The sequence below is a fragment of the Simochromis diagramma genome, unplaced genomic scaffold (genome assembly GCF_900408965.1).
Source record: "Simochromis diagramma unplaced genomic scaffold, fSimDia1.1 OVJJ01000293.1, whole genome shotgun sequence".
NCBI classification, from domain to species: domain Eukaryota; kingdom Metazoa; phylum Chordata; class Actinopteri; order Cichliformes; family Cichlidae; genus Simochromis; species Simochromis diagramma.
The window spans coordinates 16,709,376-16,730,240 of NW_024386801.1; the positions used below are offsets into that span (position 1 = coordinate 16,709,376).

A 20,865-nucleotide genomic window follows, 5' to 3' on the forward strand; every position below is an offset into this window, starting at 1 on the left:
CAGAGAAGGCTATATTCGGTCAATCTCTCCAGAGAGAAATCAAAGCTGTTACACGTCCACAGGTTTGCTACCACCAGCGTGGAATATCGGCAAAGTGTGCACACACTCTGTGTGCACGGACTGGCTGCATTGACCTTTTTGATACCTTTAGCAGAAGTCCACTCATACAAACACATACACTCATGTTTTCGATCAGCACAATGACCTTAGCCCAGGGTCAACATGACGTGCTATATTTTGAGTGTAAATATCATTTCACACATAATATTTTTGTATTTAAAAGAAAGACAGCCCACACCAAGGAGGGAATCTTTTAAGCTTTTCCAATTGTGAAATCCTTGTGTTCCAACATGTATATCTCCCCTCACACACAGACAGAAATAGAGGTTATTGCTGCAAAACACAAGATTTCTTTTCAGTGTCCAAGTGAATAGAACTATGCGGAAGTTCAACGAACTAGTAACGGTGATAAATTAGCAAAACTGAGAACCACTTAAACTCTTAATAATTTGCTCTCCTGATGTTCTCCATGTGCTAAATTTGCACAAAATCTGACTATTAGTGAGCGCCAGGTATTTGCAAGCTGGAAATAAAATAAAAAAAATCGGGTGGAGGGACGCACAAGGTCATGTGATTTTCCCTTCCTGTTTGCACATCTGCACCAAATGGGTCAAGCAGTTTCAGCCAATGTAATTATAATGCAATGTGATACTAGCACTGCCAAGACAGAGAACGGGCGTGCCTTCCATCTGCAGGTTTGTTTCTGGTCTATTTCTGAATAAAAAGAGTGGAAATTGTCCAAAGGTTAAATGAAGACGACATATAAATCTATATTCGCCTGAATTAGGTGTCAGTTAGGGACCTGCCTTAACATGCATCTGAACACCCAACTGTCTGATGGCTTATTTGTGCTAATTATGTGGGTGGGTGCCTGTTCAATCTTTCCTGGCAGCAGCACAACTGTGCTACTCTGTTAAGTAGTCTGTGTTTACAAGTAACAAGCAAGATGGACGTGTGGATGTGTGCTTCTGAGCTCGAAGCACTGCCCAGGACTCACCATTGTGGGACATTCCCACTGACAGGCACTTCTGGAAGCGGCAGTATTGGCACTTGTTGCGGTTCTTTTTTTGGATTTTGCAGCGACGTTCGCACTTGTCATACTCCAGCTTCAGACGGATGGTCCGGCGAAAAAAACCCTGGAGGGTTGAGGTGAGGGGTTAAAAAAAAAAGAACATAAGAAATGTAATTAGTGCTCACATGAAGCAAACGTGTTTTCATTTGACCAGACTGCTCAGACACAAAGTGAAGTATTCTTTGAGAAAGTTCATAAAAATTTAAATAAAACAGAGTAAAGTTTACATTTTACTTTTAATAAACTTAGCCGTTCAGCAGCCAGTTTCAGAAATAAAATTATCGTCTCCCCACTGTATTAAGACGATAATCATGGGAAAAGCAGCTCTTTGTTCACATAGCAATACCACCAGTTTCCTTCTGTTTACACAACCTTAACACAAAGCAATATTTAACTTTGGTAAGGAACAGATGGACCAAACAGCACTTATAGTTCATCGAAGGGCAGGAAAATGTCCTGGGGAGGTGCTTAATAACATATTTATCCTTTACTTGCTAACAGCAAGCTTCAAAGATTTCATCCAAAACTCAGTCAATCAGTTTGCTAAAGTACGTACGGAGCAAGAATACACAGACGTGTGACAGTCATGTGAGCTCGCAACACCGGCTGACTTTCACCTACTAACCCTGAGCCTGACACTGGCACACAAACAGGTATACAATAACACGGTGATGGAAAAGAAATTCAGATTCGCTCAAGTGGGCTGCATGCCGGCTTTGCTTGCATCCAATGTCATCCTGAATGAATGTCCTGACTGGTGAGGGTCATGTTTCTATTACTGATCGCTGACCAAACATCAGAGAAGAACTAAACAAAAACAGGTGTGTGTGTGTGTGTGTGTGTGTGTGCGTTGTAAGAAAATTATTGACAACTATTGGCTTCCATGGTTGTTGTTTCCTTATTTTTTTTTTATTAATTAATTAATTTATTTTTACACAAATAAAAAAAAATTATATTTAAAAAAAAAAGCACTTATAAATCAGTATATGGATGAGGCAGGGTGCTTAATGGTCATGCTTTACATTAAATATGGATATTTGTGTATATAAAAAGCAATACTTTTAGATATGTGTATTTAAATAATTATTGATCAGTGTATACAGATATATATATATATAAAAATATTTTAACGCGTTGACGCCGTGAAGCCCCACGTATGGGGCGATCCGCAGTAACTCACTAACAGAGATTTGCCACGTTAATGCGGTTATGGCGTTTAACGTCATTTTAATGAGATTAACGCTGGCAGCACTAATATATATATTAATCTAAAAAAGCCTGTGTATTCGATAAGTATATTTATTTAGCACATATATGTATAGATTTGATTGTATAATGAAAACTTATACACATATAACAGGGGTGGGGGAACTCCAGGCCTAAAGGGCCGGTGTCCTGCAGGTTTTAGATGCGTCCTTGATCCAACACAGCTGATTCAAACGGCTGAATTACCCCCTCAACATGGCTGTATCCCAATTCAGGGTCTGCAGCCTTAAAGTACGCAGCCTCAACGATCCTCAAGGGCCGCGTACTTAAAGACCGCTAAGGCCGGAAGTGCGAGGCTTGTGAAATGGGACGGTCTAGCCTCCGTTGCGCTGCCCAGGTTGCCTAGCAACCATGATACTAACAGCTGGAAACGTGTCATTCAGCTTTGTTTGACAGAAATGAAGGAGAAAATCTTTTGTTCATTTGTTTGTTTCTTTCTACATGAGCTTTGATCATTCTCTGTAAGATTAAGCTCAGCTATTGAACGGCGTATATTTTAAAGTAAAGGCTTTAAAACCAAGTTAGTACAAACGTCACTAATGTCACATAACTTTGCCGACATGTGGCCAACAGTAATGTTTTAATGTTCTTCGTTATTAAACATTTGCACATAAATAAGTGACATAATATTCAGTACTTACTTAAAGTTTACTCTTCGGCCGCCCCTCATCCGCCGTTTCTTTTTGGCAAAATTATCCACACCCACCGCCGCGCTATGCATTCTGGGATATGTTGGGCCACGAAGTCTACACTGCCACAGCCTTAAAATTCAGGGAAATGAAGGACGCATTTCAGGGCCGCACTTCGAGCAGCCTTTGAATTGGGACGGCCTTCGGCGCGCCGCTGTGACGTAATCGGCCTTGAAATGCGGCCTTTAAGGCTGCAGACCCTGAATTGGGATACAGCCCATGTCTTGAAGTTCTTCAGAGGCCTGGTAATGAACTAATCACTTCATTCAGGTGTGTTGACCCAGGGTGAGATCTAAAACCTGCAAGGCACTGGCCTTCGAGGCCTGGAGTTACCCACCCCTGGCATATAATGACCTAAAGCACGGGTGTCAGACTCCAGTCCTCGAGGGCCAGCGTCCTGAAACTTTTCTATGTGTCCCTGCTGCAGCACACCTTAATAAAATTAGTAGGTCATTAGTAAAACTTGACTACATGCTGAAGTGGCAATTTAGTCATTTGATTCATGTTACAGCAGCTCATTAGTGAATGAACATGGTACAATAATAGTATTTTTAGAAATACAATTTTCCAAACACTTAAATTTATTTAGCATGCAGTCAAGTCCTACAGAGTCTTGTTAATGAGTCATTTTCACTCAGCTGTGTTGCAGCAGAGACATTTAAAAGTTTCAGGACACCAGCCCTCGAGGACTGGAGTTCGACACCCCTGACCTAGAGCTCCCTCCTACTCCTTTTCCAATGGGAAATCATTAGCTTTTTTTTCACGTGAATATGATAGCTTTCTTTTATTTCATGTTCATTTATTTCTTTTGTAAATTAACATTTCTTTCTTATATCTTTGAAATAAAGACTTCGATTCCATGGTTTGGCTGTGCAATCATCAGTAGCTTGTAACAGAAAAACCTTTATCAGCGTTAAACAAAGTAAAAATCATATTTTCATTCATTCATATTGATTTCTAATTTTGGCTAAACTACTGTTGTTTTTCCTCAACTGTAACTTTGATTGTGGCATATTTAGTCATCCATATGTCAGAATTTCATTAAGTTTCTCGAATACTTCCTACAGTTTCTTCCCATATCCCAGTAACCCTTTTTCTGTCATCATTGTCACTCACTCAGCTCAGTATACAAGGTGACAGAAGGACTGACTTTCTTCTCACAGCTGTCATCAGCAATGTGAGAACTCCTGCTCTACATAATCATTTCTCAGTTATTGAGTGCTTTAAGAGAACGTGAGGATAACGCTGTTTAAATTTGTAATTAAAGGCACAATTTCTAGATTTTCTGGTTATGATCAAGAAATGTTGACTTCTCCCATTCAACTCATGTTCAAAGTTTGGGGTTTAACATTAACCTTTAGTATTTTCAGGCCACCTCTTATAGATATGCACTGACATGACTTTTTCCTAAAGGTATAGGCTGAACAAATTTACCTTGACTTCGGAGAAATGTCTTTGATTTATTGTTTTACAGCCTTAAGACTTGCTGTAAAACAACTCTGGCTGACCTGTGGACTGACCTCAGGTAGCATCTACTACAGATACATCTGTATCAAAGCACTGATCTACAGTCACGCAACATGATTATTCCATTTTATCTGAGTTTTTCTATCACTTCTATCACTGGCTGACACATCTAAGTTAAGTGTATTTACAGAGCGCAGAAGTACAGACGTCCCCCGATTTAATCGCCATGTCTTCCAGATCGTTTACCTGAAGTAAGTGACAGCCAGCAGTAGCTGAAAAACATCTCAAGTCACACCGTCTTTGACCCTTAGTTTATCTTAAGACGGCCTTGGTTTCCTCTTCAACAACTGGTAAACAATTAACTGAATGACTAATAAGCAACCATGTGTAAAGGCCAAATGTGACATTTACGATGTTGTTATAAGCCATCATTAGTCACAAGACACACACTGCACCTGGATTCAGTCTGGCTTTTCCTTCTTTTTTTAGTGTTATACCTAAAAATAAGAAATAATTTACTCTTTTGAAACTGGTTAAAGTGGGTTAAGCTGGCTTTCTGTGCCTCACTGAGGGTGCCGTATGGGGAAGGAGATTGGATGGATATTGGTGGTAAAGATTAAGCAGGGCATAGGGTGAAAAGATGAGTGCGCTCATCTGGCAAAAGGACCTATGAAGTCTATCGAGCATAATGACAGAACCACTTTTTCAACAATAGCTACATTCGCCAAGGAAGTTTTGCATTATTTATTAAACATTTAAAGGAATTTTATACAACAATTGCATGAATGCAATATGAATGCACATATGAAAAAACTAATTACAGTACTCCCGCAATTATCTGAGGGGTTACGTTCTAGAATGTAAAAACCATGTTTATTTTGTTATTTTTATATATTTAAAACCATAAAACCCCCCCGCACACTCTTATAAAACCTTTCTACCCTCCTAAACACTTTTGAGATACATCCATACGTATTTTAAAAACATTTGTATGTGCAGCGGCACAGTATACCTATAGGCTGCAGAAACCCGCGATATAACAAAATTCCCGTGATATAAATTTATAGATAAATCCGGGATTGTAGAGAGTCCGCAAAACGTGAACCGCGATGTGGCGTGGGGATACTGTACACTCAAAATCTGAGTATGTCAAGCATATTAAATTCAAAAAGGAAAATAACAAAAGCCTGCACTTTACATTTGTTTTTACAGCACTATAAACGTCTTTAAGTGCATTTAAAAAAGACAGAAGAAAACAAAATGAGTGTATAAAAAAAATACAACACAATTCTCTTAAAAGTAAATACTGCCCAGAGAGTGAGCTGCCTTGCCGTGTGCGCTCTCAGAGCACTTCTTCTTTAATTTACAAAAATCTTTATCTCACCTTGCAGCCCTCGCAGGCATGGACTCCGTAGTGGTAGCCCGAGGCGCGGTCAGAACACACTCGGCACTCCAGGCTCAGTGATGTGGATGAAGATAACAATTCCTCCTGGCCAGCCACCACGCCATAAACAACCGATGATGGGCTGGATGCTGGTGTAAGCGCATCTAATAAAACAAGCATGCACATGATTACATTTTCTCCTGATATATAATAATATATTGCTCTAAATAACACTAATATTTAATGGTAATTAAAAAGATCTGGGTTTTTTACTATTTGTCGACAAACGCTATTATAATTTTAACTGAAGTAAGGAATGGCACAAAAAACTAAAATGAAATGAATATTCACAAACTTGTACAGAAGACGGAATCACTGAGAACCAAAGACAGAAGTGGCCGAGTGTCTGACGGTCACAAAATGAAAAGAAAATGCTTTTCCAAAAATCCTAGTTTTTGGATCCTTGCATTATTTTACTTTACACACAAACAAAACCCTAGTTTCGTCTCATCTGACCAAAGGTAGCGCTTCCAGTTTGCCCGCATACTTCAGTCTGGCTTGAAGGTGTCTCTTCTTCTTGGTCTGCCAGCTCTCAGTCCATTCCTGTGCAGGATTCTGGTGACTGTCTTCTTTGAGACTACAGATCCTGACTTAGCTACGTCTCTCGCTAGTGTCTTGGCAGTTGTTCTGGGGTCTTCAAACACATTTCTCACTAGTTTTCTTTCAGAGTCTTTGAAATCTTTCACTTCCTACCTCTGCCAGGCTTGTCCTGTACTTTGTGGCTCTTTGAATTTCTTGATGATACTTCTCACTCCAGTTCTTGTTCATCTGGAAATGCTGTGATAACTTTCTATGTCCATCTCCTGCTTTGTGAGACAATTCTTTTTCTGCTCTTTTATTGTGTGCAGATAGAAATAATTATTTCTAAAGAAAACTAGTGTATTTAGAAATGCTATGTTGAAAATCCCTCGATCCCTCGATAAAAGCACTGCACAAAATTTTGACCCAAAAAAATGTAAATTTCACAGAGCCACCTCATCCTATGTATAAAGTTGAAAGCTTGAGAAATTTGAACTACATATAATCATTGACATCTGCACATTCACCTCTCTCTGCCAAAGAGCCGGTGAATCTGAAGCACAGTTGCACCTCTATGACCCAATCAGGACAGCCCGTTCCATCACAGCATTTACTTACAGATATTAACACGCTGTGATGTACTGCCTGTCACAAACATAGCATCATTATGTAGTACTATTACAGATCCTCGTCATGGATGACAGGTCATGGGGTTTGCTGCGTGTTGCCAACAGCTTTCCATTTCCACACTGCAAAGGGAACGTGGTTGGTAGAACTTGCTTGGTACACAAATAGCGCAGATGAAATGGTACAAAACAGTGGCACTAAGTCAAGCCACATGAGTTTTGGTGAGAGATGCCAGCACAGGGATAAGCAGCATTTGGCAGTGAGCTGTGTTCCAGATTGGGGCAAGTGCACATGTTTTGACTGAGAGCAGAGAGTGAAAGCATATGAGCTTCTGCTCCCGTCTCTCACCGTGTTTGTGCTCCTAAACACCCATAAATCGCATGCACCCTCACACTGCCTTTTCCGTGATGTCATCAAATGTTTCTCTGATGCTCAGTGCTCTTCCCCCCCCCCCCCCCCCTTCCCTGTCTTACATGTACTCTTCACAGCTCCTTCACTTGTTGCATTTCTTTTTTTTTTTAAGCATGTAAATTTACCAGACCCAGTCTATTCAGGAGGAAACACAGAAGCAAATTGGATGTTTCCTGATAGGTTTTGCATGGTGGTTTAGGAATGTGTAAATTCCTTGTTGGATATGGGGCAAAGAGAAAGGCTGGAAGGGGAAGGAAAACAAGAGGTAAAACTAGAGAGTCACAAGGATGATAGGCGAATAAGGCCAGAGGAGAAAAATGGAAAAACGGTGGAAATACTGAAGGAAAGAAAGGAAATCTCTCAGGAGACTCAGATATCACACCAATCGCTAAAAGGGCAATTTCTCAAATCATTAGGAAGTGTTTTAGTCTGGACAGAGGAGACTGAGAAAAAGTTTGTTAAGATAACAGATAATGTAGTACAGCCTTTTAAGAGAAAAAAGTTAAAAAGGCCAAAGTGAGTTTCTTATCTAAACCTCAATTTGGAGCAAAATAGGGATTACGGGGCTAAACTGAAGGACTCCTGGTTTGACAACAACAAGAATGGCAAGGAGATTACACTGAGGTGCTGGGACATTGTGAAACCAGAGCGAGAAAGCAAACCACTCATAGGTCTGACTGTAACTTTGTAAACAAAAAGAAATCACACTTAATTTTACCGAGGACGGTGGACCCATCAGAGCCGTTGCTGGAGGATTGGTATTTTGGGACACCAAAGGAGCTAAGAGCATCGTCACTGATGGATTGGGAGATGTCCTGGAGCTGCTCCATGCTACCCATGAAATCGTCATCAGCACACAGGGGACTGCCCAGCACCGAGTCCTCCAGGGGAGAGGGGGGATGGTAATGGGTCTCCATGTCGACCATTGTGGTGATGGGAGGAGGCTGGCGGCACTCTCACTCATCAAACTGGAGACCAGGGACAAGGGTGCAAGGGAAGGGAAACAAACAGAGGTCAAAGAGGTCAAATAGAAACACGGGCTGGCCGACAGAGATTAAAAAGTCACCCCGATTTTTACATTTGTATTTGTACATAAAGCTCACATGAGCTTGCCAATATGGCCACGACATCATGCTGATGTTCTGCAGGTATAATGCTTATTATGTTTATCATTTTTGGATAGCAGTTAGCAGACATTGTTAACAGATTTTTTTTGACTTGATAATACTAACCAACTTTTTCTGGTCATTTTGGTTTTTAGGGTCTGCACAAAATGTAAAATGGCAATCTAAAGAAAAGTAAAGGCTTCTGAGTAGATATCTCAGTTAATGAGTCGACGCTGAAATGTCCGAGGACTGCCAGAGAGCGAGGGGTCTAAGGATTTAAACTTTCACTGTGGACATCTATGTAAAACTTTATAGCACTCTATCCAAAGGTTGCTCAGATATCTCAGTATGCCAACAGACTAAGAGACCAAACACTAACAGTACCTTTATCATCATCAACACAGCTGAGTAAAACTCCATTATCTTTCAGTGCAAATGATTCAAAACAGCTCTGAATAACACGTTCAGGCCTCATGAGAAGGGCTGACGCAACGTGTGGCCATCAATACACTGACCCATGTGCAACAGCTGTTGCACATGGGTCAGCAGGCCATGAAGGAATGAAGCACACGGAGTATCTTATGACACAACACGGGCCTCTCTACTCCCCTTAGCTATTCACCGCACGTAGAGTAACTATATCCACACAAAACCTTAGTGCTGAAATAAGAGAAAGACTGAAGGTAGAAATATAGACTGAAGACATGTGGAGGCACGAATGTAGGACAGTTATTCCAGCTATAGGCTGTGCTGTAATAGGAAGGCTGAGTCTGAGGTTGGCTAGAAGACACATAAGAGACTGGCATGGCGTATTAGGGGTGGGGGAAAAAAATCGATACTGTGTAGTATCGTGATATTTTGTTTGCTAATAATGTATCGATACAGGGACAGCAGAAATCGATATTTTGTTACAAAAAAGGTTTTTGTGCTCTGACTTCAGAGCATGTTGATCAGCTCCTTTTTCTGAGCAAGAATCCTGACATTCCTTCACTGTCCAAATGTGTTTAACTTGTTTTTTGGCAGCAATAAACATTACAGTTTACTTATTTTAATTTAAGACATGTTTTATTTTAATTAAGTTTAAAACTTTTTTATTTAATGTAAAATTATATTTTATTTTAATTTACTTTCAAGTTCTTCAGTTGCTGAATGGGCTGCATAGTTTTCATAAATTTCATAGTTCAGAATAGCTATAATTGTACCAGATGGTTGCATTCAGTTAAGTTGGACTAGACTGTAATACAAACCGCTCAGTTTGTCAACAATAAAACTGACTGAAATGAGAGAAAGACTGAGTGCGAGACTTTGATATTAGATAAAATGAATATTGATAAAGTTTACCTTTATGTACAGAATCTGAATATCGCAAAATATTTTAAACATTGCAATAATATCGTATCGTGCGTTAAGTATTGTGATAATATCGTATCGTGGGATGTATGGTGATTCCCACCTCTATGGCTTATAGATGGATGAAACTTTGCTGAATTGCACAGTGGATGCTGGGAGGAGCTACACAGTTGCTTCTTAGGCTTAGCGTAAGAATGGTATTGGGAATGGATCCCCAATCGCATAATTCAACTTTGTAAAGTGGGTCAATCTTTAGTAAGTTCATTCCATCAGGCCATGCTAAGGACATGAAACAAGGGGAAGAAGAGGGTGACAGTGAGATAAGGGTGAGGATATGACCACAAGACAGCAGCTGCTGGATGTTCTCAGCCAATCCTCGCCTTAACACTTGACTGCCTAGAGTTTAACTTGAACTTGTCCTTTAGTTTGTTAAGTACTGGTGGTTATATTGAGAAGAGAGAGGGACTACATACCCACACTGACTACAGAGATCATTTGCATACCGTTTTGTCTTCAGTGAGGCAGACATAAAAAAAAAAAAAAAGTGGTTATACATATGATCTTGCTCTTTTCTTCTATCTGGTGCTTCCGGTAGGGGTTGCTACAGCGAATCATCTGTCTGCATCTTACTCTATGCCTAGCATCCTCTTCTGTCACACCAACCCTCTGCAAGTTCTCTTTCATTACACCCATGAAACTTCTCTCTTTTACTCTTGCCTGGCAGCTCCATCGTTATCTTTGATTTATATATCCAGCATCCTTCCTCTGTGCAAGTCCAAACCATTTCAGCCTTGCCTCTAACTTCCAAGTTCCAAGCTTCTGCAAACCACTCCCGATGAGTTGCCCGCCTTAAGGACTTAAGGCCCATCCTGGTCACTCCCAATAAAATTCTGAGCATCTTAACTCTGCCACCTCCTTTTTGTCAGTGCCTCTGTCTCCAAACCATACATTATAACAGGCCTCACTACCAAACTTCCCTTTAAGCCTTGCTGCCATCTCCCCATCACCAATTGCCCCCGACACTCATCTCCACCTACTCCACCCAGTTTTCACCCTGTTTAAACGCATCTACCTCCTTGCATTTTTACTTTTCCACCTGTCTCCCTCTTACTCACACACACACAGTCTGGCTTGCTCCTACTGACTTTTATTCCTCCTCTCCTCTCTCCACCTCCACCTCTTCAAACGTTCTTCCATGTGCTCCTTACTCTCATTACACATCACAATGTTGCCTGCAAATGTTGCAGTCCACAGAGACTCCTGACCTCATCTGTCAGCTTGTACATCACCATGCAATCAAGAGTGGGCTCAGAGTCAATCCTTGATGTAATCACACCCCATCTTGAACCCTTTTGCCACTTCTACCACACACATCGTCACAGTCTTGTTGTCCTGATACATCTCCCACACCACCCTCACATACTCCTCTGCCACTCCTGACTTCCTCATGTAGTACCACAGTTCCTATCTTACCAACTTATTATATGCTTTCTCTAGATACACAAAGACACACTGAAGCTGCTTTTGACTTTCTCTATACTTCCCACACTCCCGTCAACACTCCAGGCAAACATCACATCTGTAGCGCTCTCTCTCAGTATGGAGCCATATATCTTAACCTAGCTTCAACAACTCTTTCCACAGCTTCATGGTGTGGCTCATCAGCTTTAGGCCTCTGTAGTTACTACAGCTCTGCACATCACCCTTGTTCATGAAAATTGGTACTTAAATATATATATATATATATATATATATATATATATATATATATATATATATATATATATATATATATAGTGCCACTGTTGGTAATAACAGAAGTCATCCCCTTTTTTACTGACATTTGAATCCTTGAAGTAGTATGAACTGAATGGAAAAACCCATGGACAGTCCCTACTGGCTCCAGGGGTGGTGAGCAACAAGCCTGAAGCAAAACAGATCAAAAGCAGATGAGTAACATAAACGAAACCAAAAAAAAGACAAAATGTAAAAACAAGAACACCAAGCTAACCACAACGAGCTCAGACTCCTGTCATGTTCAACAGGAAAAACCACATAACAACAGTTATAATGCATAAGCAGGGAAAATATTCACAATACAGTGAATGAAATGTTGAGATTCAAGATTCAGTCTAGAGGAACTAAACCCAATCGGATAGTAAAGACCCCGTAAATTCCCACTCTTTCAAAGCACTTCCAAACATGAAAAGAGGCCTGGCATCTCAGCAGGAAACTTTACTAAGCTACTCGGTCTTCTACTTTTATCTGAATGGAGGCAGTGTTAGCTCTATTAGCACAAAGTAAACCTATTTAGCATTCAGCTTCTCACTCCTGACCCTCAAGTCTTCCTTCCGAGGATATCCTGTTTCATAAACTATTTTTTTTCCACTCAGCATCGTCTTATTGTAATTCCTCCTTAAGGGGAAACAATAAAGAATCCTCTTGACCACAGCTCGACTAAGATCTAGACAAGCTTTTGTGTAATCGAGTAATTGAGTGACAAGATAAAAATCCCACTTGTAAAAAGGTCACTACTTGCAGCTTCTTCCACAGTGCAGATATTGATCAGTCTGCAGTGGACTAAATGGCAGGGTTTTGTGTCAACATGCCCAGAGCATGTGTGGCTTTGTATTTAAATAACATAGAAAAAAGGAGCCCTTTACTGAACTCGTGACCTCTCAGCCAGTAGCTTAGATGTAATGGACCACACTAAACCTCATGTTGCCACCAACATGCATAAGAATGTAAACACAGAGAGCGCTGATTAGCATCAGACTGCACAGCTCTGGTGGACTAAGAGAAAAACAGACACACACACGGAGGGTGGAGAGGAATGTCTGTTAAACTACACTTGTGGGTCTGTATCAGCAGTGTGTGAGACAGAGTGAGCATATGAGGCATGGAAAAAAGGAAAACAACGGTCCCTATGGTAACAGAATACCTTTGTCTCGTAGGTCAGGACCTCTCTCTTGTGCTCACTCAGCCAAGCCTACTGAGGGCACTCTGCACACAAGGTCATAAGTATTTTGTGTGTGTGTGTGTGTGTGTGTGTGTGTGTGTGTGTGTGTGTGTGTGTGTGTGTGTGTGTGTGTGTGCGCGCGTCTGTGCGCGCGCGTCTGTGCGTGTGCATGCACTGGGGTTGGAATTAGGGCCTAAAGCAGACAAGAGGGGGTTACGCTGAAAAAGAAAAAAAAAGAAGAAGAAAAAAAAAAAAAAAGGCTGCCAACCTCCCAGGTTGCTATAGCAATGCCATGGCAATTATGACACACAACACATGCTTTGAAATCAGAAGTGTCAAGCTGATATAAAAATCAATCAAAGCCATTGTGATTTGCTACAAAAGAAAGAAAAACAAGGGTTGTGTGTAAGTGTATTTGCAAACTGTGATCACACAGCTGGATGTGCGGGCGAAGCATAAATAATCCATACTGTCTGATGGCTTTCTGCTCAGCAGTATCACCCAACCCCCACAAGGCAGCAAAGGTCCACGTTAGACAGACAGGCCATGAAAACTGCTAATAAGCTTTGGCTAAAGTATTTGACGCTCTGAACGTCACTGAGGCGTGCAGACCACTTTCTTGCTGAAGCAGGTGTGCACAGCCCTCTGAAATCTGCAGGAAAACTGAAACTACCAGTGACCTTGGAGCCTCATTAGTGACACCCATCACTCAGGGGGATCACGTCATCTAATCCCACAAACATTATATACACGAACAAGCACGAGTAACGTGGCCACAGTAAATGTAAGCATCCAGCCTCCATGACTAGCTACCTGGCTGAGAGACACTCAATGAAGCTTGAAGCTTTACAAATCCCACATTAGAGCACGATGCCAAGAAAACACGAATTAAACTGGCAATAATCCAAGACATCAGAGGTGTGTATGGACAAATATGTAGTTCTTTGAAAGACCAGAACAACAAAAACCTGCGATTGGAAATGGAAGAAACTGCCAAACTGCTCACATACAGTGGTAGAACAAAAATGTTTAAAAAAAATTCAGACTAGCTGTTATATATAAAATATGGATATGAAAGTAGAAGTATATGAAAACAGAAAAACAACAAATAAAACATGACAGAGCCCCTACCTTCCTCATCAGCAAAACTTGAAGTCTTCCATGCAGATTTCCAGACAGCAGTTTAACATCCAGCTCTAACAGTTTGTATGATCAGAGTGTGTGCATTTCAGTGTACATGCATGTATGTATGTGTGTGTGTGTTAAAGAGTAGTCCACAGGTTTAATGCTTAACCCATCTATCTCACGGCCTGAAAGCTGTCATGCCTGTAAGGAGGAGTCTACGAGCTAATGGTGGTCATAGAGGAAGAAAATGGGCTGATGGGGCTGCCCCGTACCCCTGCCCCTTTGTTTAAAGAGTTCACCATGATCTTAGTCTCAACCATGCCTGCAGTGTAAACACTCGAGTGAACCCTTATCGCTTGGAGCTGATATGCAGGCCGGCACCCTCTTATCGTTATGGTGATTGACCAAAGTACAGGTCGTGGAAGTGATTGACATTGGACTTTAGCTGTTCCCTGTGACAGATGAGCCACATGACAGCTAACAAAGCTGTCCTATTATTAGGTAACTGACAGTTAAATACTCAGCTAAAGCAAATTTTGTCTGCTATTTTTAGTCCTGAAGATCAATACCAGTGTCTGATCTAATTATATAAAGTTTAATAATTTTGATAGTGACCAAGTGCATTGCACAAATTTTACCTGTTCTGGGGCACATTTCTCCAACCTGTCCATTGTGTCCATTGATTTTTATATAACAGAAAAACCAGTCAGCAGAATCACGGGACACATTAGCTTCTTATTCAAAGCGCCTATTTGAATGTTTGAATGAAAGCAGAAGTTCACTTGAAAATTGAGTCAACTGCAGAAGGTGGGTAAAATAGTCCATTACTTTACCTGTTTGTCAGACATGTTTATGGGCAGATAACAAATCCACTGAGATGTTTCTCACTCTTTTGTAAATAGACAGGACGGGAGGGTTACTCAAGATGTTGCCTTGGCTGTCAGCTTGCGAGCTCACGGCTGCACAGAGTTGAGAAATAAAACATCAAGTTACACAAACTCTTCTGGACTCCGACCTCTGCGGTGACAACATGTTTAGTGTCAGAATAATAATCAAATGCCACTGCACGCTAACATGAGACAAGCCCTTACGATCTGAAGAGACTCTATGGGCACAAAGCTGCGGTGTGGCATTGTATCAGGTTACCTCAAAGGTCTATGTTGACCTGACCCTATACCCTGGCTGTTAATAGTGCACCACTACGTGGCAGTAAACGTGCCTGCGTGCATGTGTTTGGTAGCGTTCAAACAAGAACATGGAAAAGAATGAAATTTTAGATTTGCGGGGCAATCAACTACTAACCATGTTTTTTCCTTCTAAAGAGACAGGTACATATACAATGGAGCTGTCCTCTAAACTTTATGATATGTGAATAATGGGAGTTTTGGCCAAAGGTAGCTTTTACTACCAGTACCTTTGTGTGTTTTGCTTCTGATAAGGCTTAAGTGTTTGCTATGTTTACATTTTGATACATTTTATTGTGTAACCTGTTAAAACTAGGGATGGGTACTGGTATCGCACCGGTTCTGACATAAATGGTAGTAATCAGACCGAAAAGCAGCACACATTTCGGTGCTTTATTTCGGTGCTTTTTTTCCCCTGAAATGTCATACACTTTGGATTCTAGCCAATCATTTTACCTTTGCAAGTGTAGTAGGCAGGCCCAGGTATGTACGTTCTTTTAGAGCAGAGCTACAGATTAACAATGCCCAAGGCAAAGTGGTCAAAGTCTGGCTGTACTTCACAGCAAAAGATGCAAACTCAGCAGCCTGCAACAGGTGCTTTAAGGTGATACTGTGCAAAGGAGGTAACTCCTCGAATCTAATGAAACACCTGGCGACGTATAGCGTTTTTTTAAAAAGATGAGAAATGCACCGTATTTGATAGCTTGCTGCGAGACCTCACATCGAGCACATCTACTGCGGGTGGGTTGCCTGTTATCGGACCTGGAGTTAGCAACATCCCCCAAAAACCCAAAGAGTAGAGTCCTGGCCCCTAGCCCTGCCAGTGTAGCAGAAATGATGACGGATGATGATGATGGCAGCAGCAGCCGTTCTTCTCTGCGTGAGTAGCTTAATGTTGTTCGTGTGTAATTTACGTTGAGTAGGCTAACCACGTTATTACATTAATAACTACATGTAATAATAATAATTACATGTAAGGTGAATTAGCAAACACCGTCATAGTTACATGCGGCTGTCTTCTTGTTTGATGGCAGATACTCCCTTCTCCCTGGCCAAAAAGCCTAAAATGACTAAAGAAAAAGTGGAAAACAGTTAAACATGAGAGGTTTTTGGACAAAGTTTGTTTTTTTTCCACTGATTAAGCACCGCTTCCAGCCAAGAGTGATACCATAAATCCCCTATAGCTGCAGAAAAGGCTAACATTGTTATCTTTTTACAAAAAAAAACAGCTGAACATGAGAGGTTTTTGGACCAATTTTGTGTTCTCCATTCTTTAAGCACCGGTTCGAGCACCGTTTAAGCACTGGCACCGTTTCAAAAGTACCGGTTTGGTACTGGTATCGGATAAAACCTAAACGATACCCATCCCTAGTTAAAACTACAAATGCCAAATCAATAAGATCAAATCTTGAAGCATTATGAATTTATCAGGAAGTCAACTTTGCAAGCATGTGATTTGCAATAAACTGATCTCATGGGACATCTTTGGCTCAGAGGAATACATCTAAATACTATTATCAAATTTGAAGAATTTCCCAAAGTATGACATAAAGTATTTATTGTCATGCTTTATTATTCTTAAATGACAGTAACAGTGAGGTTATATTGAGCAATGCCACAGCTGTGCTACAGCCCTGACCTGCAGTATAGGCACAGCTATGACTCCAGTATTCCAGTGAGTTAAATGCATTAACAGCTGGATCAGTGGTTAAAAGACAGCTACTGCTGTTTCCAGCTGTTAAGATGATCAATAACAAACAACGCCGTGGTTGTCCTTGAGCAACATTTCCTTTCTTTGCCAAAGTCTGACTGCTGGCTGCCACTTTGTACCTATTTCCAAATCAGTCACAAGGATCAGACAGGCCAGTATTACAAATCTTCCCCACAGTACAATGCAATCTTTTCCAGCGGCGTTTATCACTTGACAAATGCTAAGCTGGGGGGTGAAGAGACACCAGGGAAGACTTGTATTTATTAAACTAGGCTGAGAATATCACACAGCTCCTTACTGCGTCATGTGTATTCCCTGTAAGATTTACTCTTTTGAGTTTGTGATCTACACTGTTGTTGCTGATTTGCTGCCTTCCAGGATCCTTTCCAGGTGTCAGAAAGTAATTGTGGATCGGTGACTATGCTGGATGGCCGGGATGTACAATGCTATCACAGCTGATCAATCTATTAATGCCCATGACAAGCAAAAGTGTCAACATTTTCACAGTGGCTCATAATATTTTAAGGTAAAAATGTCAATTCTGCATAACTTTTTGGCTGCGATTTTTTTTCCAATTAAACAGCAATAAAAATGACCAAAAGTGGGATCTCCACTAATAACAGACCATCAGCAAGCACGGCCCTCCCCCGTCACCGAGCGTTCTGTGGTTTTAGGGTTCCCATTAGTGCACGTGTCTATGTGTGTGCACTTCAGCAACACTGTCACACAAAGTATTTCTACAGACAAAAAACCTGCATTTAAACATTTTTAAACTTTAAACCTGTGCTTAAGATTATTTGACAGACTGCACATAAAATATAACAGTGACTGAGCTCTGCTTTGAATGTAGGAGTCTGAAAAACCTCCAGCTAATAACAGTAAAACTTTTGTATATGACAGTGACTGCATAGTCTACTGTCATAGCTTTCCCCTGATCGCCCCAACAGCGTAATCGAGGGAAATCAGGAGAAAAACATGAAGCTTAACTCAATCCAATAAATCTGTTTTGTTTTTTTTTTAAGGGGGGTGGGGTCAAGAATTTTTTGATGCTAATTTTAAACTGTATGTCACTAAAGTTCAACCCAAAGGCTTGTTTTTCATTGTAGAGATGGATGACAAATTAAAGTATAAACCAGAATCCCTGACCCCAACCTACTACAATGACAGAATCCAGCTGATGATATTTTGGTGGCCTGCTTTGGATCAGCTCTCACCTGCTAATAGATATAAAAATTATTCACCTTTGTACTATCACTAAACGTTTCTTTGGTGGTGTGACTGGTTCCTTCTAGGCTGACAATGACATGTTTCATGAATCAGTAGGAATCCCTGAATGAATAATCCGTTGCCTGACTTATAAAAGAGGAGCTGATCTGTAGGGTGGCAGATCAATAGGTTACATCCATTAGCAGTACAGTGGAACATTTGATATTCAAAGCCTCTTAGAGTTAGTTGCAGTTTGTCTAGAGATTGAATGGTACCATTTGTCAACATAACAGCTTTAGTCGACTTTAATCAAAGAGTTTTCTGGTAAACAAAGAAAAATTGATTATTACAGTTTTTCCACCAAGTCTTAACAAACCCAGTGAATGCACGTCCTTCAAGGTTCTTGCAAAGCTGAATTCCTGCATTATTTAGGTCAAATTTATGAGCAGGCAGCCATCTTTCTTTGCTGGTGCATTGCTGCACCTATAACACCACCTGTAGCTAAGTGGAAGTGGTATCTTTGTGCATGGAAACTCTTAAGCATGTGGATGACATAAACCTGAGACCCACATACTGCTACTACAGTTGTAAAATTCCACAGGCAAAAAAAATGTCTATTGGAGTACATAAAGGTAGCAAAGTGGTTGCTTAAAAAAACAATACAGTGATGAGTACTTGAGTACACGTCAAATCTAAGGTGAAGCTGGGAGTATTTCTCAGGCAGCTGTGTATCTCATTTCATTTTCCAGCTTGACACTGGAGTCCTGAGTTCCCCTTTCTGGCTGCCAAACCAGCCTACGTGTTTTGTGGGGAGGCATGCAGAACACAGTCCTAGTGACAGATCAACACTGATTTGCTACTGTAGTCCAACAAAAAACATAAAGCTCTTTCAGCTTTTCTTATGGGCAACCCTTAAGCAGGAGCTGTTATTAGCAAATCCTAAAGAAGATGTGTGCAGCGCGAGGACAAACAGTTAATTTTTGATCTGCTACACAGCTGACATATTTGTGGATAAGTTGTTTCTTTGGTAGCAGTAGTAGCAAGCAGCAACCTTCATCCAAAACCACTCTGCACTGCATTTACCTTTGGTCATCTGTCATGTTAAAAAGCTCTGCGAGGTCCCATAAATGTGTCAAACACCTCTGTCATACCAAAACAAGCAAAAATAGTTCAACCAAAAAAAGTAAAAGAACATTTTGTTGTTAGCAACACAATTCCAATGGGAGAGTAGATATGGTCAGTGACAGATGATTGATAAGGATTTCTGCATATCTTGTGCCTCCTACTGAGGCAGTTGCAGTGGGAGTGGAACTTGTCAAAATGAGACAAGATAGTTGGCAAGAAAGAGAACACCTTTCAGCAATCTGTCTGTCTATAAGAATACAGACGTGTGCAAATGTGACACTAACATAGGAAGACTGGAAACAAACAAAGATATTGTTCAGGGAATCAGTCAAATCCTCTTGTCCTGTCAACTTACAAATTCAGCTTACATACGGCATCTTTCCTTGACTATTAGCAAAGACGATCTCCTGTCCAGAGCTCCTTACTGTAAATCTGGCAGGAGGGCCCCAATCCTATTCAACCCAGAAAGGCTTTACAATAAAGAAGGCTCAAGGGGAACAGACCTGGCTCAGAGGAAGGTCAACCCTGACTACGAGAGGACGAAAGATGCCAAACAAACAGACCATATAAGTGATTAGAACCAGCCAAAGTGCAGTGTTTCCCTGCACTTCATAAATGCACACTATATTTACTTTTGTATTTATTTTTGATGGTGCAGGAACTTGAAAAACAGGCCAAAGGAGCTATGTGGCGTTTCGACATGTCTCTTTTATGTCCACAAAGAGATACAAATGATAAACTTCTGAACCTGAAAGTCCTGTTTGAGGAGAAAACGTTGCATCTCCCTCTGTTGTTTTCTCTGTCTCTTCAAGCTGTGAATGCAGCCAGGCAGAAGCAGATTGCAGGTCTCAGGTTGCCTGAGACAAACAGGGTGCAACAGCTCAGCCAGACAAAAAGTAACGATGGAAAAAACAACTGACGCACAAGTTCTCCAAGACTGACATAAAGAAGTCTGAGCAGGAGACTTCATAAACTTTTATGCTGTTTAATGTCTTTTTTATCACCATAAAAACTGAGGTTATGCCTTCTATATTTGGTCCATTATTGTTACAGCAGTGAAAATAAATCACTAGCACCATACCAGATCAAAGCCACAAAAAATTACATGTTAGTGTTTGTCAAGTGGACACAAAATTAAAGGGGAAAAACACATAATACATCCCTGATACACGGTACTCACTCACTTATATTTTGTACTTTTAGCAAAGGGATTTGCTTTTATTATTTGATCAAGGTTTGGCTAGCAGTATTTGATATGATCTTTTGAAACACTTTTAGTCAATCAATTAGCTCCCGCCCATAGGCAGTGCCTGAGATACAAATGGAATTTTAACGATACACACCAGAATGATACGACCTTTGTCCCTGAGGTAAATGGCACATCAATGCATAGATTTAGCACACAGCTACAAGTCTGGTGTTCAAAGAACTTCACGTCTCACAGTGCAGTTACAAGTGGATTTCAGAACAGAGGATCTGTCTTCGGTTCATCCTCAGCAAAGATCCAAAATTTCAGATGTGATTTTTTTTCCCCAGCCCTTACA

The 20,865-nt window shown here is 40.8% G+C and overlaps 1 protein-coding gene across 8 annotated transcripts in view; it reads right to left on the reverse strand.

Annotated features, from left to right (window-relative positions):
* The window catches only part of pparab (peroxisome proliferator-activated receptor alpha b), an 85,080-nt gene that overhangs the window by 9,756 nt on the left and 54,459 nt on the right, over positions 1-20,865 (reverse strand). For 6 of the 8 annotated variants that reach the window (XM_040026211.1, XM_040026214.1, XM_040026213.1 and 3 more), the window contains 3 exons: positions 8,274-8,523; positions 5,939-6,102; positions 1,058-1,196 (listed from right to left, as the gene is read on the reverse strand). In XM_040026211.1, coding sequence (XP_039882145.1) covers positions 1,058-1,196; positions 5,939-6,102; positions 8,274-8,481 — 511 coding nt within the window. In that variant the 5' untranslated portion in view covers positions 8,482-8,523. The other 2 variants (XM_040026217.1, XM_040026219.1) reach the window with 2 other exon arrangements.